A 27833-nucleotide genomic window follows, 5' to 3' on the forward strand; every position below is an offset into this window, starting at 1 on the left:
GGCATGTGCTGGTAGTCTCAGCTACTCATGGGACTGTGGTGGGAGGATCCCTTGAGCCCAGGAGGTCGAGGCTGCAGTGAGCTCTGATTGCACCACCGAACTTCAGCCTGGGCAATAAAGCAAGACCCTGTCTCAAAATGATTTTGAAAAGTAACAATTAAAAGATTAAAAATAATTATTTTCCCTAGTTACTTGGCACCTGTTTCTGGGGTTCTCATGGCCCATCCTCTCCCTCTCCAGCTTCCTCGGAAACAGCTCCCAGGATCCATAACACAATTTCACCTGCTGACTGATCCCAGGAAGAAGGGCAGACTTGCTCTGGAAGTGAGCCACCTCATGCGAATCCAGGAGGTAAGCCACAGGTGGGGTTCCTGCCTTGCAGAACGCTTTCTTAGGCTGGAGGGCTTTTAGTAGTAGACATTGTCATTCATCTGTACCATTTTGGAAAAAGTTTCAGCAGACCCACAAAACGATAGTCAAATCCTGAATTCTCCTTCTCCTCCTTTATCTCTGCTTTTCCAGAATCTCACTGGCTCATGTGTTCTTTGTCCATAAATGTTAGTGCTACTTAGGGTATCATTTTCCTTCTTTGTCTTCCTTGTGTTTCTCTGGCATTTCTTGTGTACAGTCATACCTTTGATTACCATCTATGTTTGACCCTAGGTGTCACCCTCAGTTTCACTTCTGTTCTAACTTCTCTCTTTGTAGTTTGTTACATTTTGGAGTATGAGACTCTTTCATAGAGGTGCCCATTCATGTATCTTTCATGAAGTTTCATAAGCATACTGAACCTCATCCATGGAGCTAAATGGCACAGTATTTGTACCTAGACTCCCAACACCAGCTGCCTGTTGTGGGTCACCCACCGAGTAACTGTGTCTTACGGAGTCTACTATCAAACTTATCTATAGTGTTCTTTTCTTTTCATTGTCAGTAGAAACACTGGCTCCCAAGGCTTTCTTCTTTTGTCAGCCCTAGCAGATACTGTTCCCTGTGTACCTGGACAGGGGCTACATTTTCCCAGACACCATGAGAGAAGGGAAAAATCAGAACTATGTGAGAGTTCTCTGGGAAAGAAAGAATATCTAATCACATGAAGGGTCTGTGATAAAGGCAGATGGTGTGAGAAAAAAGAAAAGCAATTCAAAACTCTTGGAAAAACAAATAATCCTTCTAGAAATAGAATGTTATTATAGATTCCTACATGTCTCTGCAGTGAGATATAGCAGGGTTTGGCAAACTTTACTTTTTCTGGAAAAGGCAAGATAGTAAATATTTCAGGCTTTGCAGGCCAAGCAGCAAAACTGAGGATGTTATATAGAAATATAAATGACAAAAAGGAAAACAAGTTTCTATAAATTTTTTATTGACAACATTTAGGATTATGGATTCTGGAATTTGCATTTTATATCTTTTTTATTTGTCACAAATATTGCATATTACTTAGTTTTTCAACCATTTTAAAATGTACAAAATATTTTTAGCTCTGGGCAGTCCAGAAGCAGGCAATGGGCTGAAGTTGGCCTAGTTGTAGCTTCTCAAGCCCTGAGATATAGCTACACATCATAATATATATATATACACATCACTAGGTGGGCTAAACGCTTTCTTTCTCTTTCCTTTTCTTTCTTTCCTTCTTTCTTTCTTTTCTTTCTTTTCTTTTCTTTTCTTTCTTTCTTTCTTTCTTTCTTTCTTTCTTTCACAGAGTCTCACTCTATCACCAGGCTGGAGTGTAGTGGCATGATCTCAGCTCATTGCAACTACAATCTCCTGGGCTCTAGTGATCCTCCCACTTCAGCTTCTTGAGTAGCTGGGATTACAAGAGCATGCCAGCATACCTGGATAACTTTTTTGTATTTTTTGTAGAGATGGGGGTCTCACTATGTTGCCCACGCTGGTCTCAAACTTTGGGGCTCAAGTGATCCACCCTCCTTGGCCTCTCAAAGTTCGGGGATTACAGATGTGATCCACTGTGCCCTGCAGAGTTTTCAACTATTAAAATTTCTGAGACAAAGCATGATGACATTATTTATGTTTATTGATGGGTCTCAATTTAGTGGGATATAAACAAGCACCAGTTTCAGTTTGGCTTTCAACTGTGTTATATCAAATCCTTCATTTCTTTAATGACAGTTTAGCTAGATTTCATAACTTCCCAGTCACTTTTGGTTATTAAAACTTCCAGTTTGTCTAACATTTCAAATTGCATGTTGAATTCAAATCACTATCCCTGCTCCTTCCTCCTTTAGATACTAGCACCTTCTGTATGTATGTTTCTGCAGAGAGCAGGAAAAAAGAAAAGGCCAACATGCCACTTCACTTAGACAGGCAAGACTGTAAACCTTTCTTGTTTGCGGCCACTGCTTCTCTGGCTGACATCAATGGCCAGGCACTCTGTGTAGCACGGATCTGCATGCTGACTGTCTTGCAGAGTCACATGTATTGGTTATTGGAGGGTCCTATGGTACCTTCCCACTGCAACTTCCTTTCCTGGTGTGGAATCTCTGACTCTGGTCTAGTCTTTTCCATCCTGCCTGGCTCCTTCCACTGAAAACGTACAACCCCATGTTGCTGAGACTGTAGTTGACCCATACAGTACCCTGTGAACATTTATTATAGATCCTCCCTGCTCTGGATAGACTCAGTTCTGAACCAAGGTGCATGGTTTGGTGAGCGGAGTGTGGGCTAACTCAGCCCCTACTCTACCCCTCGGCCAGGCAGCCTCATATAGGGCAACATCTTCACAAACATTGTGCAGCCGGGTTAGGGTTTTCTTGGTTAATGGGCTGCTCTCTCAGGTGAGATATGAACACAATGGTGGCAGCTCAGCTACCCACTGCCAGATCCAGTCCACACACAGAGCTTCACCATTCCAAGCAGGCTGCTCCACTCCCATGCCTCCTCTTAGCTCTGTGTTCCCTCCAAGTCCCTTGCTATGTGGGCACATGAGCAGCCATGCTGCTTAAGCAAGTGTCCAATCCAGCGCCCAATCATTATGAATGATTCTTCTTGGAGCCACAGGTACCTCACTCAGGAACTAAAAGTATTGGGAGGAAGGAGAGAACTTGTATAAGAAAGCTAACTTATTGTTTGTCTTAGCAAATGGATCTTGTGTAGAAATGCATAAATCAAGGACTAATGGTCAACATGTTATTTAGAGGTAAGAAGGAATGAAGGAAACACAAGAACTAAAACAGAAACAGTTGATGGCACTTGCTACTTTTATTTCCCCATTTCACAGGTAAGTAAATTAATGCTCAGAGGGTAGGCAACTTTCATGGTCTCACAATCAGTAAACAACAGGATCCACATAAGCCCCCAGGTCCACCTGCTCCAAAAGCCCCTGCTATATCCCGTATTCTCTGTGGTCTTTCATTAACTTAGTAAACACCTATTTGTTCCTACGTTGAAAAAGTGTGCTGTGGCAGGGTTATGAGATGGGAGAAAATTAAAACAACCTGTGGTTTTCTACACTTCTGTTTAAGCTCAGAAACATTGTTTTCATTGGGCGATGCCTCCATATGTCAAAGAAATTTTAAATTATTAAAAACATAATTCTCCTAAAATACATAGTGAGCTCATGTCAAGTTTTGTTCAATTCAGCAATGAGGAAGCCAGCAGAATGACAAAACTAGTTCAAAGGGGATGTTCTATTTTTTTCAGTGAAAAAAATTTTGAAATAAGATCACTAAATTAATATAAAACTGATTAATATTCAGGAGGGGAGAGAATAAATCCACAACACTTGGGGTTATCTCCTCTAATGAATGAAAATCACATGCACATCTACTGAACAAAAAATTATGCGCATTTTCTCAGTTTTCTACAAGTAAATATCTAACCATGTAGCAACCAGGCCTGAATCTGTACTAAAAGCTAAGCCAATCAAAGTTGCATTTCCCTAGAGGGTCAGATGACCCTTTGGGTAAGCTTGTTTCACTGTGCTCTATGTGAACATTAAAAGAACACAGTCATCTTTTTGCCTAATTTCTTGTTGTTGTTTTTTTTTTTTTTCTTGACACACACTAGTTATCCATACAAATAACCTATACTGGTCATCCAACCTTGGAATGAAAGTCACTTGCCTTTATTCTAATCCAGAAGATAAAATTTCAGAGAATGAAACAACTGAAAGTATTTTCAAGGCATCTACTTCCTAAGATAGGTGGAATCCCACAGTCAGGTAGAAGATTGGGTTTGAGGAAGAAAGAAGAGGAGTGAGTTTCTTTTCAACAATGATGATAAGACTAGGAATGAGATTTAAAATATTTAACAACCAATGGGACACAAGACCAGACAATCAGAATGAATGGTTTTGTAGGGCCAGAGCAAGGTCACAATGACATCTGTGGGGCTGGGTCTTCACCCTTTACCTAATGGATCTGAGAGGCCCCAGTAAGGCCTAGGGTGGGTGCAGTGGTGGTGGGGAGTTCGTGGAAGACTTGGGCCAGATGTTGTTTATCAAGACATAGGAAAGTATTTTAACATTTTAACAACAAGTATGGCGCTATGGACACATTGCGCCATGACTATTAGTCATGTTCATACTCCGACCTCTACCACCTGCCCAATCCTGACTCAACCCTCAAACACAGTCAGGGTCACTCACACCCATCCTGCCTTAAGACGCCAGCCCACTTCTCTCTTCCATCTGGCTCTCAGGCTTTAGTGGCAAGGAGGAAGAATACAGAAAAAGGAACTGGGAGAAGGTCAGGAGTAGGGAAGAGAGTAAGAGAACTCCAGCACATTCTGAACCCATGTCTAAGGGAGGATGTAGCATTAAATCTAGGACTGCAGGTGCAGAAGTGATGACTGGGTACTGTTTCTAAGTTTTAGGGGTAGAGCAGTACCCCAACAGACAAGAATCTCTGTCCTTACAGATTCTATATTCTACTTGGGTGAAGACAGGAGATACGAAAAGTATGAGCTAACATGTACAAAAGCACCTAGCACAGGGCTTGGCACACAGAGAATACTTAATAAATGTTGTCTCTTCCTCACCTCCATCCTCAACCACATCTTTGCAGCTTCCCTGAAGGTTTCCAAACACATAAATAAAGCTGGAACTCCATCTGGCTGAAAAAGTCAACCATCTGGAGATTTGGAAATATGGGAGAACTTCTAATGACTGGCTAATTTTTTCCCCCAGTTTTCCAGCCAGATGTTTGATGTCATCCTGGTCCATCTGTAGCAGAAATATCAGTTATTGTACCTCTTCGTCATAACTTTAAGTTCCCTGTTTTAAAATCCTAAATAAGTAGTCTTTCTTTTCTTAGTATTTTTTAAATGAATTGAAAAAGTGATTATTGACTAATAAAATTCAGGAATAAAATATAAAAACATCAGAAATTTATATTAAAAGTGTCATTTAGGTAATTTACAAGGCTGAAAACTGGCAGCCCAGGGGTCAAATTCAGCTACAAGGTAAATTTGGTTTGGCTAGTACCGTATTCTTAAGAAGTTCAAAGAGTTGCCTGCATTTTAAAAATCAAGAGATTTTACATCTGGCTTTTCTTTACTTGGAATATTGGGCTACACTTGGTGTCCATTTCTCCAAGGTAAATGTCAACTCAAGCCAAGTAGTAGTCATCCTTCAGATGGGGCTTGTGCTTTCCAGTTTGCCACAGTCCTCACCACTCCCTATTGCCCCATACTGAGACCAAGTTTCAGTAACCATACATCTTCTTAAATCTACTGTTACCCACCTACAACCTGCTTAGAATTGAGCTAAAAGGATTGGGAAATGCTTGTTTCATACTTTACATTAGCTGCCTCATCTACACAAACATTTGGATTTGTTACTCCCTAATCTTATCTGAAGTTCTCATTTTAGAATTGGGTAAACTAAGGTCCAAAGAGGGAAAATAACATTCACAATTCACATAACTGTTAGTGATGGAAGTGGGATGAACACTTAGGGTTCCTCCCTACTAGTCTGGTGGTCTTTCTGCTATCTGAATACATCGCTTTGATTGTCTCCAGGACTTCACGAGGTTTTCCTAATGAGGCAGTCACATATTGAACACGTTCTCATTCAAATTCACAGGCCACTATTGAAAACATGCAGCAGGTTAGGGCTCTACTTTGTGAATGCCTCCCGTGCTTTCCAGATAATGAGTCAGGTGTTCGTGTTGGTTTCCCAGTGTAGGTGTCTCTACACAGGTCAACTGTCTCTCCATGCAAAGCATGTCCTTTGCTGCCTCTGAGTTTGTGTGTGTCTGGTGGCTCCTGCGTCCCTGCTGATGCTGCACAGGCACACTGAGTGTCCTGAAATCTGAAACTTCTGAATGGAAACACCCATGTGCCTGGGCATTTTCACAAGCTGATGTTTGTACCAGTAGCAGGCTACCCACCAAAGCATGAATTAATGTTTTCTAGCAAATACTCAGAAAGGCAGCATGACTAAGGTTAAGTATTGCCTGCTGAGTTTAGGTGTGTGACCTTGGGCAAGTTATGTAAATTCCCCAGGGCTCAGTTTCCTCATCTGTAAAATGAGGGTAATAATAGTATCTGCACCACTGAGCTTCTTTGAAGATGAAAGAGTTAATTTTTCAAAATTCTTAGAACAGTGTGAGCACATATTAAGTGCTAAACGTAACGGATATTCTGGTAGGTTAGCTTATCTTTTCTTAGGTATTTTTTGAGGGTTGAAAAAGTGATTATTGACTACTAAAGAGTAATTCAGGAGTCAAATATTAAAATATCAGAAATTTGGATTAAAAATGCCATTTAGGTAATTTACAAGGCTCAAAACTGGCAGCCCATGGGCCAAATTCAGCTACAAAGTAAACTTGGTTTGGCTGATCATGTCACTCAAGAAGGAGAAGGATATAACCTACCTACAGAAATGAAAACTGGAAACATCCTTCTCCTCCTTGAGTGATGTGATCATCCTTATAACACGTAGTCATCCTCAGGCCCAGTGCAAATATCAATACATGTTGGCTTTAACATCATAATTGCTTGGAGCACCTTTAGAAAACTCAGATTTTCGTGGTATACCTCAGACCTATGGAAGCACAGAATCTAGTTATGGAGCCCCAGATAATCTAATTTTTTAAAGTTCCTCATGAGAATCTGATGACCAGCCAAGTTGGGAAACAATTGATGTAGTTTGCTTAAACTTGAATATCTTTGGTGTTGGAAGACCCATCACCTCCCAAAGCTTCCCATTCCACATTGGATAGTTATTTATATTGAGGTAAAACCTATTTTCCTCTAGCTCCTACTTCTATCTCTTTGAGGCCACACAGGACATTTCAAATCTCTCTTTCATATGACAGCCCTTCAGATATTTGCAGACAGCTGTCATGTTCTCCTTGGCGTTCTCTTCTTTTGGATAAAATAATCACATTGTCTCATGGCTCTTTAAAAAAGTACAGAAGAACGAACTTTTCTAATTTGACCTCTAAGAAAATGGAGCTACAAAAACCTCCCAGTTTTCCCTTGACACTTAAAGGACCAGAAAATGAGGATGTTGAGGCTCAGGGATAGGTAAGAAATACTGAATGGGAAAGGACTGTCCATCTTCATTCTACCAGAGGACGGAAATGCCTGGAATGGATGCTACCAACTGCATGTGTCTTCCCATGCAGAAATCAGAGGCTTCTGCAAATTCCTCAAACACTTGATGTGTTTAGTACATTGCAACAAATCTTGTCTTCAAATTTCAGCCAGGACCCATCTAGGTGCTAATTACATGGGTGCAGCCATAGGTAATATTTTATTGTGATTCACTGTGATTTGTGCTTCTTACTGTATTTAATACTTCAAAAAAGTGAACAACAACAACAAAAGTCAGGCCAAGTTGTATGGGGACTGCAACGCAGTTTCTCGATAGAATTCACCTGCCCAAGGATATGTCTTCAACTCATCCAATTTCTTCTTGATTCAGTTTCTCACTTCTCCCACTAAGCCTACAGAATGCCTGGGTGGGGTTTTAATTCCTTGTACAAACTGTGGGTGTAGGACATGATGTTGGAAAAAAGAGAAACCATCAGTTGAGAAATTCTTAGCAAGGGTTCAGAAATTTTAGGTCCTACCTCTGCTCTTATAGATATATTTTTTTCATAGATCATAATGAGCGAAGTCAAACTTCATTTTCAATTGTGCATTTTCAGGTTTGATTCCCAGAGGCAGAAGAATTGGAAATTGCTAAAGCACAGTACCCATATGTGCCATTTTTGGCTTGGAGGAACCTTAGAATTTTTATGCCATCTCTAGAACCGTGTAGATATTGCAACATCCACCAAATCAGTTTTACAAAAGATAATTCAATTCCTTATAGTCGATATAAGAAAGGGAAAATATGGAATTCCCCTGAGGTAAATGACTTCACCATACACAATCACAAATGCTCACAAATATCTGACTTTTGTCATTGTTTAGGAAATAATTATCTAGAATTTCTGTCAATGCATTGAATACAGTATAAGCTTTAGACAGTGTTAATTCAAGACCACCTAATCCAAACGTATCATTTCCCAGATGAATAAACTGAGAGTTGGAGAGGGTAAATGTCTTAGCCAAGGTCACAGCGATACTTTGCAGCATTACCCAGGTCTTCTGACTTCACATGATCCTTGCTGCATTAAAGGTAGCCCTTTCCTACATGGGCTTCCCACCAGTTGCAAATTTGTTTTAGAAACAGAATCAATTGTAGTAGCGCTACAGTCAGGAGAGCAGTTGTTCAAAGTGTCAGGACATGGGAAGAAGGCCAGATAATGATGCAATATTACACTGGCAAGTGATGTCATAGCATGATTTCCTAAGCGATTTACATAAATGCAAGTTCTCAAGAAGCCCTGACAAATGCCAGCCAGTGGAAATGCAGTGTGAAGAACCAATGGCAAGCAGGGGAGGGGACCATACAGGAAACCCAGACTTCCTTGCCCACGACGGTGACAAGCTTCACAGATTTCTCAGAAGCTTAAGAAAACCCCTACTGCCCCTCTAATCCAGTGACTTCCCTCAGGCATGTAGGCTCCAAAGAGCCTTGATTTTCTTCCTTATCTTTCTATTTACTCCCAATGATATCCAAGCATTGCCTACTGGTGCTGAGAGTGACTTCTGGTGTGGCAAAAGCAAGTTTAATAGTGTGGTAGGCTACAAAAGGGCTTTACATTTTAAAATTGTTCTGTCTTCCTCATTATAATTTAGAACTACTCCCCTAATTTTCAGAACTAGAAGTGACGAACTGCTATTCTTGGAGAATCAGTCTTTTGTAAATGTCATGGAAATACCTTGTTTTGAATTTGGGAATGATTTAGGAATGAAGACAGGTGGATACAAAATACCAAGACTTCAGTTTTGTTGTGATGCAAACTAATAAAACATGTATCAATAAGGATTTTCTTTTTCTTAAAATGTGTGCATAGGGTGTGGGTGGGAGTAGGGGTTTACATATGTTACCCTGTTACTGATTGGCAGTGGAAGTTCATGACAATATCTAGTTACAGCAAACTCAGGAGAAACTGATAAGTCTATGTTGAGAAATAAGGAAATAGCTCAGAATGTGCCAGACCGGGTCAGGATCTCTCTCTCTCTGTGTCTCTCCCTCTCCCTCTCTCTGTCTCCTCACTTCCTTCATCTTGTCCCTTCTCCTCCCTTCCCTCCCCCTCACTTCAAAATCCAATTTAAGCAGAGTTAAAGACCCCATCTCAAGCCAGAGATCCAAGCAATTGACAATATGCCTAGGGATTTTGGATTTGAAGACTTTTCTAAACTGCAGAAGCTGCCTAGAGTGTGACAAAATCTCATCTCATGAAGCTTATACTAAAAACAATCAACAAGACCCAACCCCTTTAGCCCACATGGCGTCAGTCTTGCTGTTAACAGAGTCTGGGCACCTGCACATTCTCAGCAATAATTTGAACTACTCTTCTCTCCTCATTACCACTTCCATCTCCTCCAAACACCCACCAAAATATCAGAACTGGATTATTCAGAGCCATTGAGACGAAATTGTAAATACCTTCTAGGCAGCACGTCCTCCACAGCCCCGAATGGGTCATTACTTCTTCATTCTTCCTGCTGGTTTCATTATCACTTGTAGATTTAGTCCTGCACACACCTCTGGAATATAACCAGTAGTCCGTGCCCACTGCAATGGTCATTAAACTAAAAGCTGCAAAGGCTCCCACAGTGGTGATCAACATCTGGATACCTCTGTCACACATCCTCATAATTCTTCATGGTACTCTGGACGGCTGGGGGTTGGAGGGGGAGAGTCAGTGCCGGAGGGGAAAATCACTCTGCAGCCGGGTAACCTAGCACAGGCTCTTCCAAAAATTCAAGTCTCCTTTTGTCAGCATCCACAGGGACTTTGGGAAAGCTGGGATTTCCTGTCTGGAGCTCTCTCCAGTTCCCTGGGTCGCCTATGGCCCTCGGAAGGGTGCAGGCTCCTGGGGGTTGGTCCGCATCACTGCTGCCTTCTGAGGGTCCCTGGGTTCCTTTCATTCCTCAGGAGCTTGGTAAAGACGAGGGTCCGTGCAGGGCATGGCTCCGGAGCCTGGAGCTGCCAGCTCGGTTTGAGATGCGCCTGGTTTCTCACAGCCCCGGGAGACTCAAGGCAAAGAAACCCAGAGAGGTCTCTGTGTGAGTGTGTGTGTGTGCGTGCGTGCGTGTGTGTGCGAGCGCGTGTGCTGGGGGTGAGGGCGGATGGCAAAAAATAGCACTGCTGGGAGGCGAGCCGCTGAGAAGAGTGTTCACTGCTTCCACAGCCTCGCAGGAAAGCTCTCCGCCTGCTCCCGACACCCCCGCTCAAACTGGAGAAAAGACAGAGTCCTGGGGCGGGGGCCGGCTGGTTTCCCTGGGGGCGCCAAGGTCCGTGGTGCTGAAGGGACAGCTCCCCGCCTGTTGCCCCGCCTCCGCCGTCCTAACGCCTAGGCTTTAAGGTCCGTGATGCTGAAGGGACAGCTCCCTCCTGCAGCTGCACACCGCCGCCTGAGCTAGAAACCCGAGGTGCTAAGGGTCTTTCTTCCCTCACCCGCCCTCCCCTGTTCCTTCCCGGGTCAATCAGTCGGCTCGGCCCTGCCCAGTCAAGCCCACTCTCAGCGCAAAGTTTCGGGAGACGAGGACAGTCAGCGCCCCGGCTCCTGGGCGCTGCAGCACGACCCGGTTCCTCCGCTCTGGGAAGGGTTAAGGAAAGGGGAAGGGGAGCGAAGCCCGTAGCGCACTCTGGCGCTCTCTCAGCACCCACCCAACGCGGCATTCTTCAATCCTCCCTTCCACCCCATGAGCCAGGCAAGTTTGCCTTTTGCTGCGGGCACCACTGGAGCCCACTGGGGAAAAAGAAGACCCGTGAGACCGAGTCTTCTTAAAGGCACCGGCAGCTCTGGGGACGACTCTATGGCTCACTTAGGCGGGCAAAAAGTGTTGTCACTATCACATCTGTGTAGAGTCTGTCTCAATTTGGTTCCCCAGCAAACAAACCAATATGTCTACCCTCCTTTCTCTGGAGCTCTGGTTTACACCGGAGACAACCTGCTCAGATCAGACCCGGAACTGTTCATATATATATGATCACGTATTCCTAAAAGATGGAAGGAGCTAAAAGTATATAGACTCTGTAATGCACATATTAGGGACCCTGGGCAAAAGACTATAAGATTTTGGTCTTTGAATACGCCTTTTATACATTTTTAACACATCTACATTGAAGGGAGTGATGGATTCATGGTGGGAGAGTCACTGAAAATGTCAGATTTTGTTCAAAGGTCTCTGAGATATTCATTTGTTAACATTGTTATCTAAGTCAGACCATGAAGCAGGTGAAGTTAGGTCTGCTTTGCTTGTTAGTCCAAAGTGCGCATGGCATTGCACACCTGAAAGCTCTCTTCCTTGGAAATAGCCAGTATTGCAAAGGTCCAGCCTTTAACCAGCTTTTTATTACTATGTATTCTGGCATATGCATGGGCACACACCGAGTTGACTAGAAACAGCCCACAGAAATGCCCTTATTATTTTTTTCTTATGGCATACTGGGACTGATATCCAGAGGTCAGGAATTTAGAAATGAGGCTGCTTGGGTTGTTTCCACAGTTCCTGAGATGTGTCCACAACCAGCTGTCATGTTTGAATGTTATTTAGCTGGACAGTAATATAACGGGAGGTAATCGCAGACACACATACTCCCCTGGTGCCATCTCTGGCTGCCTGGGAGCTTCTATTCAAGTGACTAAGTAGCAGCAATATATTGAAGGGTTCGCAAATGCAGCTCACAACTTCTTGGTGACTTTGCTACTCTTATTTTGGTGTTAAGATTGAAGACTTTATTCTTGATGTTAGATAAATACGCATGTGCATGAGGAAGTTTGAATATATAGCTGTGGAATGATTGTGTTTGAATGCTCACCTGTGCTGTGTTCAGTTTAGTTATAAATTCTGAATGCCTGTGAATTTGTCATAGAAGTAAAACAAGTATGTAAATGTATGTTTGTACCTGCAGGCAGTGTTAGGACGATGTGAACATATTTGCTGCAAATGCATGGCATTTTTGCTATGCATAGGTATGTGTAGGTAAAGTATAGATTTGAATACGTAGGTGTGTATACCTACATGCATTTAGTTGCATATGCATGTGTAGTGGTTCACAAACACTGATTTATGGACAGGAGGTAGAAATACTGAAAGCTTGCCACATATTCCACAATGGAATGGATAAACTTGGGGCCAGGACTACAGCTGTCCTCCAGAAGAATGACAGAAGATAGTAGGGAGAGGACATACAAGGGCTCCTACAAGTTACTTAGTGTCATTTTCTTTCCTGAAATGAAAAATTTGCATCTTAAAAAATATCCTGCCTTGATTATTGTTACCTTTTTTTTTTTTTTTAAGGAAAAGCCAAATATAACATGGAGGTGAGGTTGGTATTTCTTGGGAGGGGTTAATTCAGTTAGCAAAAATTTCCCTCCCCACTCTCAGAAAGTTAAAGAAGATGAAATAATTAATAATGATCAAGGCAGTCATTTCAGGATCTGTTTGATTCTTCTCTTGCTCTGACAGAAGTGAGAAAGGTCTTCTTTCAAAGCAGGACCATGTTGATGAAAGATGAGTGAGCTTTGGGCTAAGGGACCGTATGCCCCAATCACTCCATTTACCAGACTCACAGTGGAACAACAGCATCTTCATCTCCACTCACTTAGCTCTTCAACAGAAACCCAGACAGGCAGAGTATGGTGCCCAGGGGCCTAGCAGAAGGATAGTTGGGGGAAAATTATCAGGAGCTCAGGTAGATGAAGGTAGCAATTATGCACCCAGTTTTGCCGAATAAGAGAAAGGGATACATGTGATAAAACTGGAGTTTTGTCCGGAGCCTCTGACGTGGTGAGGCAGGCTCATTCTTTGGGATTGTTGTCCAGGGCCAACCTGATCACTGTGGGAAGTCCCAAACCTGCATGTGGAGCAAGTCAGAACAACTGAACGGAGTGGGAGTGTGGAGGCAGGGAGGCCGCAGTTAGTTCCCTACCATGCCTCCCAACTTACTAGGGGATGACCTCATCCTTTCATTCAATTGAATGTGTAGGTGTGTGGCCCTGGATGCGTAAAACCTGCTTGTAAGGCTAGCGATCGTTCCTCATTTTCACCACTAGAGGGCTCTTTCAACAGATCAATGAGGGACTCAAGAGATTCAGAGCTCTCTCCAGGGCGAGTTGGAGCTAGACTCCTGTTTGCTAATAGCCCTCTCTGATCCCACGTATCTGGCAGAAGACTAGGAGACATTCAGACATCTTGCAACTGTTGTATGATTCTCTTATTAAGACTTTTGTTTTCTTCCATTGGGCTGTCAGCTAGTGAAGTAGTTGGCACGGTGTATCTATTTATGCTTTTCCCTGTCCATCTTCTCATACATCTGGAGGGGTCAGTGACCCCTGTAAGAATGGTTGTGTCATTTAGGAAGGAGTACTGACAGCTGCTTCAATTCAGCAAATGCTTCTCGACTGCCTACTATGTGCAAGGCATTCCACTATGTGCTCAGCACCTTGGAGAATACAAAGATATGATTCTCATCCTCCAGGGAGCAGATTATGCAGTTGGGAATATTTTATTAGTGAGTTCACTTTGACTGTAAATGGCAAAAACTTACCAGAGCTAGCTTAAGAAAATGGAGAATTTGGTACAAGAATATGACGATGTTTCAAAGAACCATAGGGCAGAGGTTCAATCAGGCCTCGGCAGGGAGCGGGAACCAGCAAAAAAAAAAAAAAAAAAAAAAAAAAAAGCCATCAGGAGTCTTGACAGTCACTTCATTTTGCATCTCTGCCTCTTTTCATATTTTTAGTTGAAAAATTGTTTTGCTTCATCTATTCTTTGATCCTCAAAATAGAAGCTAGATTTTGAGTTCTTATGTCATCTCTATTTAAGAAACCCACCCAGACTAAACTGGGAAGTTTTAGTCCTAATTCAAAATTTCCGGGAGAGACAACCTGATCAGCCTAGCTTCTGTTGCTTGCCACTTCCTGGTCCATGCAGCTGTGGCCAAGTTTTCAGGGTCATGTAGTATAAACGTAGCCATCAGGATCAGCACCTGTGAGTTGTGGAAGGATAGTTCTTAGAAAAGGGGGAAATTCTGTGATACCTCAGAAGACTTTACTGTGAAAATCCCATGTGATCTACTTGTGGCGCCACTCCAGTGATGTCCATGGGATCAGCAGTAAAATGTGACCACAAAGGAGAAGACAACATGGCAGGATATGGGGCTCAGAAGATACTGGACTCCAACTAAGCTGGGTGTCAGTGGTACCAAACCAGCTTTACCTTTTGTCAGAAGAGAATGGAGCATCATCAGAAGAGAAAACGTCTTCAGAGTTAAGGGCACCCACATGTGTCTAAGTCAAGGAGATGATGAAAACCAGGCACACATGGACTAAACAGTGTCATCCCCGCCATCTTGAATTCTCTCAATGTTCACACATAGCCTTGTTATGAGTTTTCTACTTTTAGATTCAACCTATAGAAAAAAGCATTAAAAACTAAATATGCTTACAAAACATTCACACATCATTATTTCAACTTCAGTCTTGTTAACCTTCTTTCAGTATCTGAAACCCTCTATGCTCTCTTTGAACCCAATTACGTGAAGTTATGTTTCTACTCTCCAGACAGTGATAGAAATTGGAGGTAGAAGGAGGGGAGGAATGGTAGGATGTAACATCCTAATATTATTATACAAAGAGAATAGCCAAAATATACTGTCTAGAGTTGATAAAAGGAGATCTAGAGTATCTAGTATGTCATTGAAAATTAAAGATAACTAATACAAAAAATAAAAATACTCTAATCTATATTTGGAGAAGAGAAGAAGAGACAATGGGGTAAAATGAACTAAACTAAAATAAAACGAGTAATGAGAATGAACAGGGTGGGACCAGAACAGTTGTTTTTTACTATAGCCACTTCTATCCTATCTGATTTTAAAAATCTTGTACATGTATATTTTGATGAAAGTTTAAAGTTAATTCAAAAATAAATAAAAACAATAAGCAGTGTGCCAGCTGTCCATCTCCAACCACCTCCTGTTTTATTGATACAGAAATGCCAGGTGTTTCCTGTGACTCACCCATTGATTTCCTGCGCTGAGAATGCTCTTCCCTGAATATACTTTATATGTAAGAAACATTTATTTTAAAATAATTTTGAATTTACATACAAATTGCTGCCACCAGATATTGTCATGGTTCAATCCCTCACTTCATTCATACCTCAGCTCAAATGTCACCTTCTTAGAGAATTTTTTAACTGTTCTATCTAAAAATAACACCCCATATTTCTCTCTATACTCTCACTCTGCTTTATTTTTCTTCATAGCATTTATCAATATCTGACCTTATACTGTGTGTATGTATATATATGTTTTTGTGCTTATTGTCATCTTCCCAACTAAAGCCAAAGAAATCCATGAGAACAGGTGCTTTGTCTTGTTCGAATCTAAATTATCAGACCCTAGAATAGTGCTCAGGATACAGTAGGCATTTAATTAGTATTTGTTTAATCAACTAATTGCATAAGTAATTATTAAGATTTACACCTGTGACAGGCACTGATGAGTAAATAACAAGCAGGAAGGACGTTGCTCTTGATCACCTGAAACTCTTAGTCTCATGAAGACGACAGAGACAATTGGATGAATAAGAGCAATTGCAGGCCAGGTGCAATGGCTCATGCTTGTAATCTCAGCACTTTGGTAGGCTGAGGTGGGAGGATCACTTAAGGCCAGGAGTTTGAGACCAGCCTGGGCAACATAGTCAGACCTTGTCTCTCCAAAAAATTAAAATTAGCCAGGCATGGTAGTGGACACCTGTAATCCAAGCTACTCAGGAGACTGAGGCAAGAGAGTCCTTTGAGCCTGGGAGTTCAAGACTGCAGTGAGCCATGATGGTGCCACTGCACTCCAGCCTGTGCGATAGAGTGAGACCCTGTCTCAAAGAAGAAGAAGAGGAGGAGGAGGAGGTAGAAGAGAAGGAGGAGGTGGAGGAGGAGGAGGAGGACGAGGATGAGAAGGAGGAGAAGGAAGAAGAAGAAGAAGAGGAAGAAGAAGAAGGAGGAGGAGGAGACGAAGGAAGGAAGAAGAAGAAGAAGAAGAAGAAGAAGAAGAAGAAGAAGAAGAAGAAGAAGAAGAAGAAGAAGAAGAAAAAGAAGAAGAAGAAGAAGGAGGAGGAGGAGGAGGAGGAGGAGGAGGAGGAGGAGGAGGAGGAGGAGGAGGAGGAGTCATTTCACTACTCTTTGTTGTTACACTACTCTTCAGATTCTCTTTACTGGGTTGGTGCATTTATACGCCTCTAGCCCTGACCTTTCTAACCCAGAGCTGCCCCCTCCTGGGACAACTGGGTCTCAGCTGATGAGAGCTGCCTCTCCCAAGGAATTAGAGCCCTTCTTCCTGCGGTCAGACACAAAGGTGCAAAAGGCTGGCCTCCTGCCAGACGCAGGGACAACTCTGAGATACAATTTATGCTCCAGGGTCCTCCGATGATCAGGCCAAGGCTACCACATCCTTGTTGGGCTTCATCTCCATCCTCTTTGGTTGCCAAACCGTAGTGTGCATTAGAATCGCTTAGAAGGCTTGTTGAATGAGACATTATTGGGCTCCACCCTCAAACTTTCCAAGGTGGATGGTGCTTGAAGATGTTCATTTTCAGCAAGTTCTCCAGGGGTGTTAATGCTGCTCTTTAGGAAACCACAACTGGAGAATCACTGTCTTTTCTTATGTTTGTTCCCATACTCCCTTGGGGTTTTTGCTAAAGATTACTTTCTCAATAAGTCTTTTGCATCCAAATATCTGCCTTAGGCTCTGCTTCTAGGGAATGCTACCTAAGACAACAAGAAGGGATAGTAAGGAACTACATTCCCAAACAATTCCCAAGCTTGATACATGGCAACCTGAGACTATTAAATCCCTAAACAGCTAAACTCCTAAAAGATCCTTGAGCCCAACAGGAAGCCTGTCCTTTCCCATTCCACCTCAGATGAATCCAGGGAGAGAGATGGACAGAAAAGAACCTTCCAGGGGACAGAGAATAGGGTGATGAAAAGTAATGAATAAGGAAGTTTCTCTCTGAAAAGGGAACAGATTTGCTAGCCAGGGAAGTCTTCCATTCATAGGAAAGAGAAATATTGTTATTCCTGCTCAGCTGATCATTTCTATACATGTGTGACTGCTGTGTGTACTTTAGTATCTGCTTTTAAAAGTTTATTATTATTATTATTATTATTATTATTATTATTATTATGTGGCTCCTTCTGCACTATTGAATGATGGATGTGCTGGAAGCAAGTAAATTGTCTTTTATTGTAGACCAAGAGAGGATATACCCAAACCTGCTGAAAAGGGCTGCAAGCTGCCCAGAAATCTTACCTTTTACGTGGATGAGACTTTGGAGGTGGTGTCTTTTGGGTAAAGGTAAATGTATTCTATGTATAGAACAACATTTGCTGGCTAATTATCAGAGAAAAGCAAATTAAAACCACAATGGGATGTCATCTTTTTCCAGTTAGAATGGCTATCATTAAAAAGTAAAAAAATAAATAAATAACAGATGTTGGTGAGGATGCAGAAGAAAGGAAATGCTTACATACTGTTGGTGGGAATGTAAATTAGTACAGCCTCTGTGGAAAGCAGTATAAAAATTTCTCGGCTGGGCACAGTGGCTCATGCCTGTAATCCCAGCACTTTGGGAGGCCAAGGCGGGTGGATCACTTGAGGTCAGGAGTTCAAGACCAGCCTGGCCAACGTGGTGAAGCCCCATCTCTACTAAAAATACAAAAATTAGCCAGGTGTGATGGCATGTGCCATAGTCCTGGCTACTTAGGCAGCTGAGGCTGGAGAATCACTTGAACCCAGGAGGCGGAGAGGTTGCAGTGAGCTGAGATTGTGCCACTGCACCCCAGCCTGGATGACAGAGCAAGACTCTGTCTCAAAAAAAAAAAAAAAAAAGAAAAGAAAAGAAAAGAAAAAAGATTTCTTAAAGAGCTAAAAATAAGACTACTATTCTACTGTTCAATCAGCAGTCTCATTACTGGGTATATACCCAAAGGGAAATAAATAATTATATCAAAAAGATACCCATACTTGTATGTTTTTTGCAGCATTATTCACAATACGAAAATATGAAGTGAACCAAAGTGTCCATCAATGGAGGATTGGATAAAGAAAATGTGATATGTGTGCGTGTGTGTGTGTGTGTATATATGTGTGTGTATATATGTGTATATATATACACACATATTATATGCATATATATGCCAGAGAATACTATGCATCCACAAAAAAGAATGAAATTATGTCTTTTGCAGCAATATAGATAAAATTGGAGGTCATCACCCTCACTAAAATAACTCAGAAACAGAAAGTCTAATGCCACATGTTCTGACTTGTAAGTGGAAGTTAAACAATGGGTACACATGGACAAATAAAGTAGAAAAAATAGACATTGGAGACTCCTAAAGGATGAGAGGGTAGCATTGGGGTGAGGGCTAAAAAATTGCCTATTGGGTACAATATTTACTATTTGGGTGATGGGTACACTACTGTTTGGGTGATGGGCACACTATTTTGCCACTATTCAATATATGAATGAAAGAAAACTGCATTTGTACCCTCTGAATATATATATTTTAAAGAATGATATTTGCTGGCAAAAAGACATGGATTGTTACAGAATCTTCTAGTTGCTTACCCAGTAGGCTTTCCTTATTTCTTCTTACATAAGACTTCAATTGTGACTGGGGACACTCTCCCTAGCTGAAATAAAGGTACATTGTTCAGTTTTCCTTACAGAGAAGGATGGTTTTGTCATAAAATTCTGACTGATACAATGTAATCAAAAGTTGCGGTGTAGATAATGGCTAAAACATGAGAACAACCCAAGTCTTCATCAACAGACGAATAGATAAACATAATGTGGTATATACATACAGTGGAATACTATTCAGCCATAAAAAGGAGTGAATTTCAGATACATGTCACAACATGGATGAATCTTGAAGACATTGTACTAAGCAAAATAAGCCCGATGCAAAAGTACAAATATGGCATGATTCCATTTATATGAGGTATGTAGAACAGGCAAATGCATAGAGACAAGACAGTAGATTAGAGCTTATCAGGGGCCAAGAGGAGACAGGAATGAGGAGTTATTGCTTAATAGTAGAATTTTTGTTAGGCACATGAAACAATTTTAGAAATAAAGGTGATGATTGCACAACCTTGTGAATGTGATTAATGCCACTGAATTTTATGCTTACAAATGTTTACAATGGCAAATATTATATATATATTTTACCAAAATTTAAGAAAGGGAAAACAAAAGTTGTTCTGTGGGTTTTCTGCCAAATCTCCTCCCAGGAGGTTTTTGGACAGACTTTGCTAGCACATAGGTGACACCTTTTGCTCTTGGCTTTCTTCCTACCCGGAACTAGGACTTAATGCTGGAGTCAGATCAGCCATGTTGTTACATAAGGTAACAAGCACATGTTCAGTATACCTGAAAATAAAACAGAAGAAGCCTGATCCAGGTATGGTGGCTCACGCCTGTAATGCCAACTATTCAGGAGGCTGAGGTGGGAGGCTCACTTGAGCTCAGGAATACAAGGCCATCCTGAGCAACATGGCAAGATCCCCTCTCATCTCTAAAAGTTTTTGTTTGTTTGTTTGTTTGTTTGTTTGTTTTGCCAGGTATGCTGGAGTATGTCTGTAATCCAGATTACTTGGGAGGCCAAGGTGGGAAGAACACTTGAGCCCTGGACACGGAGGCTACAGTGAGCTATAATCCCCTATCACTGCATGCCAGCCTGGGCAACAGAGATACACTGATAGAAGCCGGAGTCCCTGATAGCATTATGGAGCTACCAATCCAGGCCAAAAGCTTTTATCTCCACAATTCTTATTACGTGATGAAAACAGACTCTTTAACCTATTTCACCCCTTTTCAAGTTTAGCAGATGAGCATTATTCCTAATTTATTCAGGCAAGGAGATGTGAAATTAGAGAGGTGGTCTATTGGTCATAAGCTTCTAGTCACAGTTAACAGAAATCCAACTTAAAGTGTATAAGACAAACAGAAGTAATCAATTAATATGTGTAACTTAAAAGTCCAAAAGTAAATATCTATAGCTTCCGGGATCCATCTCTCTCCATCTCAGCCCTCCTCCCTCTGCACTGAGCCGGCTGTCTTCTCAAGCACCAAGAGCTCCTGGCTTGCATCCTACCAGTTGAGCAATCCTAGGAGAAAGAGGACATCTCTCCACCAACAGTTACAGTAAATGTCTTGGGTCTGCTTTCTCATCGACTCATTTAGCTCATACCCACCCGAACCAGTAATAATGGACACAAAATGGAATTCGCCAATTTTTAGGTTTGGGCTGCCTTTCCAATCTTTGGGCATATAGGAAGGAAAACCAGCCTTATTTTAATCCATGTGGACTGATAGTAGCGTGAAGGATGATGTTTTAGAGAAAACTGAGGTTGCTGTTACCAGAAAAAGGTTGAAGAAATGGTAGGAAGTAAAGAATAATAGATATTCACTGTGAGCTACAGATACACAGATTCCAGATTATTCAGGGACTTTTAGCCATGTTAGATCATTCAACAAATATCTGTTAAGATCTACTTATTTGCTAAGCACTGCTTTAGGTTCTAAGGGGACAGCAGTGAGCAAGATAGATAGATTCCCTGCCTTGAAAGAGCTTGTATTTTAGGTGAGGGAGATAGCCAGTAAACATGAAACCAACCAACCAACCAACAAACAAACAAAAAAATGCAGGTAGTGAAAAATGCTGCAAAAAATAAACATAAGCAATGTGATACAATATGACCAATCTTGGCAGTAGAAGGACTGCTTTAGGTAGCATGGTCAGTGGGGCATTCTGGGGAGGTGGTTTTTGAGTTAAGAAAAGTCAATAGTGGAGGAGGAGTCAGTTCTAAGAGGATCTAGAAAAAGGTATCACCAGCGAAAGGATCATGAATGCAGCTTGTTGAAAAACAGAAAGAGTCATGTGGAAGACAAATGGTAAACAAGAGAAAAAATGGTAGATAACCAGGTTAGGGAAGCGGACTGTGGCCAGATTATATAGACCTAGTTGGTCAGGCTAAATGAAGTTTGGGCGTTAATTCTTTTGCAGGGTGAAGCCATTGCACAATTTTAAGCAGGGAGTTAACATGATCTCATTTATAGTTCAGAGATTTCACTCTAGCCACGGAGTGGATAATGGATGGTACAAGCAAGAGTAAAGGCTTGGAGATGAATTAGGAGGCGGTGGCATTAACTCAGGCAAGTGATATTGTATTGATGTCTTGGATGTTAAGGAATATGACTGTTTCCTGAAAACTATGGAGAACATTGAGAGGTTTTAAGCAGGGAGTGATGTGGTAAAATTTGGGGTTTTTTGTTTTGTTTAGTGGTACATCAGTGCCTTGGCCATGCTCCACAGGACAAGAAATTCTAGCAGAGACCCAGAAGATGGCAAGAAAATAGTAGATCTCTTTGGCTCCAAGCTTCCCTAGGGCTTTGCTCTTCTTCTCACCACCTAGATTGAGGTATGGGGTGGGCAAGTTGTGAAATTGGCCATTTCCCCAAGACCTGACTTTAGAAAGCAGACTCAGGATAAAGACCCCTCAAATTGTGTCTCGGACAAACTTTGCCAGAAGAAGCAGGATAAAGAACCTTTGTTCATCTCTAATCCAGAACAAGTTTTAGGAGAACAACTTGAATCCATGGAAGCATCAAACACTGCACTGTGGTGCGTGGCAGACAGCATTGGTAGAGAAAATGGGATGTGGGGCTAGAGAAGCTTGGGTTAGAGTCCTAATTGCATCATCTGTTGTGTGACCTTGAGAAATGTAATCTTTTAGTGTCACTTTTTCCTCATAAATAAAATATGGATAGTAATAGAAGCTATCTCTTTGGTCAATGAAACTTCCTTCTTGTGTAATGAGGATTACATATGATAATACACATAAGTGCTTAACACAGTGCCTGGCACGTATTAAGTGTTCAATAAATGTCAGCTGCAGCTATAAATGGAAGTATGATGCCAAAGAAGCTGGCTCTTAATGAGATTTGCTTTAATCTGCCACCTTCAGAATAACAAACGGCTATTACGTGGTTAATCAGTTTCCTTGAGACTTATGCAAGAGGAAAACAAAATGACCCAAGAGGCAGTTAGAGATTCAAATGGTGTCTTTATTGAGAGATGAGATAAATACCTCAAATAGACAACTAAGAAGCTTAAAACCACTTTGGAAACCTTCCTAAAATCAAGTGAAATAGAATGTAGTTTGGGGCTCTTCCTATTGGCTTGGAACGTTGGCCAAAGCCTCAAAGGTGAAAACAATAAGCATGAAATATTCGCACATCCAGAGCCAAAGAGCTGCCAAATGACTCCCTAGCCTTTACCAAGAGATGGCCAAGTGGGTCCTGTGGTCCTCACTCTGATGACTCCCATCTCGACGATCTAGCCTGAAGGCTGGAGTTCAATGAGGTGGGAGAAATGACTGTGGGAGGAAGGTGCTTTGGATTTTTCTTATTCCATTCCCATGAGAGAAAAGGGAGTAGCTCTTGCCCACCAAGCCAAGTAAGAAGAGGCCAAATCAGCTTATTGGGGAGATTAGGGGAGACTGACATCCTACTCCCTGACACTTACTGAGCTGTGGAGACTCTAGGTTGGTACCTAGAAGAGAGCAGTGGGTTCCAGCAGAACATCGTGTGGGACTACTGGGGCAAAATTGGCAAGTGTTGTCTGGTGTTTGGAGCACACGTGAACACCTGAACATAGAGGCTGGTGCCTGGATTCCACCTGGAGAACTATGAGAGCAAGGGGTTTGTTGGGACCACCTTCCACTGCAGAGCAGGAAGAGAGAGCATCATAAAGCCGCTTCCACGTCCAGGATTTGGTGTAGCCGAGATGTGCTGAGTACCAAGTAAATGCTGAGAAAGTAACTGAGCTCAAGCTTTCTTCATGGGACCATGTCCACGACAGAACACCATATGGATGTCAGAGAGCAGCAGCCAAAATAGAACCATAGGCTGGGCATGGTGGCTCACACCTGTAATCCCAGCACTTTGGGAGGCCGAGGCGGGCAGATCACTTGGGGCTGAGAGTTCGAGACCATTCTGGCCAATATGGGAAAGCCCATCTCTACTAAAACTACAAAAAACTTAGCTGACCATGGTGGCACATGCCTGTAATCTCAGCTACTAGGGAGTCTGATGCAGGAGAATCGCTTAAACTTGGGAGGTGGAGGTTGCAGTGAGCCAAGATCACGGCACTGCACTCCAGCCTGGGTGACAGAGCAAGACTCTGTCTCAAAAAACAAAATTACAACAAAACAAAATAGAACCACTGATTGTACCATCTAAGTAAGACTTTCACCTCTCACCCTCTACCAAACCCCAGATGCCACCCTCCCATTTCAGCCCCAGGGGAACCTTCAACAGAAGAAGGGGAAGCAGAGGACATCCCTCCTCTCATTCCCACTGGTGGAGGCTCTCCACTGATGGTCAGGCTAGAACTGGTCAAAGGGAAAGGCTTTGAATGGAATGGGAGGTTGTAGTTTTGATTTCAACTAAATCGGACTTTAAAAATATTTTTATTATGAGAAATTTCCAAACATATACAAAATGGGCAGAAAAACAGAATGAATGGACGCCCTTGTACCCATTGCTGGCTGCAACAGTGACTGACTCATGGCCAATCTTGTCATGTCTATGCTCCATTAACTGTATCATTCTGAAGCAAGTGCCAGATGTCCTATTGCCTCCTGATTGGGCTTTTGAATGCCTGCACATGAGTTCCAATTATGAAAGAAGGTTCTTAACACTGAAATTGACTGGAAGACCCTGGGTTCTTCTTGTTCATTTTTTCAGTCTCTAAAGCACAAAGTTCTATAGGGTAGATAATTTTTCTGTTTTATTCTATGCACTAGCCCTATACTCATAATAGCACATAACACATAGTGAGTGCTCGATAATTATTTGTTGAATGAATTATTTGTTCAAAATAGCCTGGCCTCCCTTTGCCACAATCTGAGAAGTGCTCAGATTGAAGTAAAAGGTAAATTTTTTTTTCTTTTTCCTTTTTGCTACCCATCACAAGATAAAATATCTATTTTTTGTTATTCAGTTGGCTTGGCTCAGTACTGACCCAAAGTTACTGAGCAGAATGTCCCACCTTGAAGGACTGACTAGGGTAATTATCTCTTTGGAGAAACAGCTTCACAAGTGATTCCAGATAACGTTATGGGGGTTGCCTTTCCCTAAACCCTTCTACATTTTTAGCATCTTCAGGAGAATGTGCAAGCTGATAACTCACAGGCTCTGATGTTTTGTTTTGCCCGCCTGGTTTTGCAATTTACACTGCAATGAATTGAATGTGGGCCCACATTCCTGCTGGCAATTGGTTGGAGGAGAGTAGCATCTGCATTTGATGAAGCATGCCTGCCTCTGTTTACTGCAGTCCCCAGCCCACCTTATCAGCTTCTGCCTGAAGATCGTTCCTTAGTCTCCTGCCTAGCTCCCATGGGTCCCCAAGATGCCTTGTGGATGAGACATTGAAGTACAGATTCCAATAACTCCCAGCAGTTTTTCCAAACAACATTATGATTTCATCCATGAAACCACCTGAGCCCACTGCCATTGTTTGAATAATTTTTCCGTTTTCTCCATGGCTTTACTCAGATTTTTAAATTCTCCTTTTGGAATCATTTTTTGGCCATATTTTTTTTTTAGTAATCTATTTCATCAACATTTTCTAATTTATCAGCATGATGTTATGCATAATCTCTTATATTTTAAATTAATTTATTCTTCTTAACTATCATTCTGAGTTGTTTCTTATTTTTATTTTATTTTATTTTATTTTATTTTTGAGACAGAGTCTGGCTTTGTCACCCAGGCTGGAGTGCAGTTGTGTGATTTTGGCTCACCCACCTCCTGGGTTCAAGCAATTCTCCTGCCTCAGTCTCTTGAGTAGCTGGGATTACAGGTACCCACCACCATGCCACCTAATTTCTGTATTTTTAGTAGAGAAGAGTTTTCCCCACGTTGGCCAGGCTGGTCTCAAACTCCTGGTCTCTAGTGATCCGCCTGCCTTGGCTTCCCAAAGTGCTGGGATTACAGGCGTGAACCACTGCACATTTCTTATTCTTATAGGTCCCTTTTCCTCTTCTGCTCCTTAATCAGATTAAGTAAACATTTATTTCCTTTTATACTGATCCCCAACACCCACCAAATATCCATATTTGGATTTTGTTTCATCCATGCTATATTGAGTATAAATATTTTAAAGTTTCAAATATATGGGTGTCAGCCTTCTGTAATTTCCAGTGCAGACACAGCAAAGGGTTAGATGCTTGTGATTAAGTGATCGAGGTGCCAGAACTTTGTCTGGATTGTTTATTAGTTTTTATTAACTTTTAAATTATTTTGTACTCTTTAATTAATCTAGAATTTACATTGATCTATAGTATGAGATGAAGATTTAATTTTGCTTTGTTTATTCCCCTCAAATATTAATCAGTTGTCCCAGGGTCATTTACTGAATGCTACTTCTTTTTCCATAGACTTGTATGAGCACTTTTATTATCTAATAAAGTCAGGTACATGAAAGATTATCTTGGAGATATCTGTTCTATTCCCTTGTTTATGTTGCAATTATTGTAACATAGTCCCATAGATCCATAGATCACATGAGTTTATGTTACAATATTTGTCATATTGATGTATGTTACAGTATTTATGTACTATGTTATTTTAATCTTTGAACCATTATAGCCCATTTTAATGCCTATATTCAGAGTGTTCCTGATATGGTTTGGCTGTGTCCCCACCCAAATGTCATCTTGAATTCCCATGTGTTGTGGGAGGGACACAGTAGGAGGTAATTGAATAATGGGGGCAGGTCTTTCCCATGCTGTTCTCATGATAGTGAATAAGTCTCATGAGACCTGATGGTTTTAAAAAAGGGGAGTTTCCCTGCACAAGCTCTCTCTCTTTGCCTACTGCCATCCATGTAAGATGTGACTTGCTCCTCCTTGCCTTCTGCCATGATCGTGAGGCCACCCCAGCCATGTGGAACTGTAAGTCCATTCAACCTCTTTCTTTTGTAAATTGCCCAGTCTTGGGTATGTCTTTAGCAGCGTCATGAAAACAGAATAATACAGTTCCCTAATTATTCTTCACTTTCAAATTGTTCTTGGCTATTTTGCCCATTCATTCTTCTAGTCAAATTTTATAATCATTTTGTCAAATTCTTCCCCTGCTCATCAAAGGAAATCACATATGACAAAAATAAAATTAATTGTGTGGGGATTTTTATTAGAACTGCATCAAACCCATGCATTTATTTAGGAAGAATTGACATTGTTCCTTAATTTCATTTATCTAATCTGGTTTTAAATTCCCTTGATGAACTTTTCTTATTTCTTTATATATGTTATGCACATTTCTAGTTACATTTATTTCTAGGCAGGGACTGTTTTATCCCTGAATATTTATTTACTTACTTATTTCTTTTGAGACAGGGTCTCACTCTGTCACCCAGGCTGGAGTTCAGTGGCACCATCATAGCTCACTGTAGCTGCAAACCTCTGGGCTCAAGGGATCCTCCCGGCTTGTCCTCCCAAAGTTCTGGGACTACAAATGTGAGCCACTGTATCCAGTCTATCCCCGTTTTAGAAGTGAAGACATTGACTGTTGCCCAAATTCCCACAACTAGTAAGACATGGAGAATGGATTAAAACCCATATTCATCTGATGGCAGAGCCTACTCTTAATCCCTCTGCTACTTTATTTAAGATATTATTTCTTGAATGAATTTTAGTAACTATTTCCCAGAAAAGCATCCATTTCATCAAGATTTTCCAGTGAGCTAGCACAGAGTCTCACATTGTGCTTTCATTTCCTTTCCTAACTTCTTGAATCAGATGCCTACTTCATTTAATTTCCTTTTCTTCCTTTAATTAATGGAAATGATAATGGCTGCCCTCTCCTTTTCATGGACCCCTATCCACTCCCTCTTCCTGAATTCAGAACCTAGTCATTCTGGCCTTTCTAAGTACAGGCTTGTCAACCTCCTGCTGCTGCAGTAGAAGGATGATCACTTCTAGATAGGTATTGCTCTGTTTGGGCAAAGCAGCTCAAACTCTGAATCCTAGGTGTTGTAAGCTCAGTTGTGTTCAGGGGTTATATGGTCCAGCTATGTGTTCCTTGGTGACCCTGACTGGAGTCTCTCAGTACACTTTTCCCCCGCTTGATTTGGTCCATGGAACAGCCAGAAATGATACTTTTTAAAAGTTAACCAGGTCATGTCACTACCTGTATTAGTCCGTTTCCATGCTGCTG

The 27833-nt window shown here is 41.6% G+C and overlaps 1 protein-coding gene across 1 annotated transcript in view; it reads right to left on the reverse strand.

Moving 5' to 3' along the window:
- CACNG3 (calcium voltage-gated channel auxiliary subunit gamma 3) overlaps positions 1-12747 on the reverse strand; it is a 109947-nt gene extending 97200 nt beyond the window's left edge. Inside the window, exon 1 of the mRNA XM_003916684.4 lies at positions 9974-12747. Coding sequence (XP_003916733.1) covers positions 9974-10184 — 211 coding nt within the window. The 5' untranslated portion in view covers positions 10185-12747. The remainder of the gene's footprint in view (positions 1-9973) is intronic.
- Positions 12748-27833: the final 15086 nt, after the last annotated feature.

Source organism: Papio anubis, chromosome 18 (genome assembly GCF_008728515.1).
Source record: "Papio anubis isolate 15944 chromosome 18, Panubis1.0, whole genome shotgun sequence".
NCBI lineage: Eukaryota > Metazoa > Chordata > Mammalia > Primates > Cercopithecidae > Papio > Papio anubis.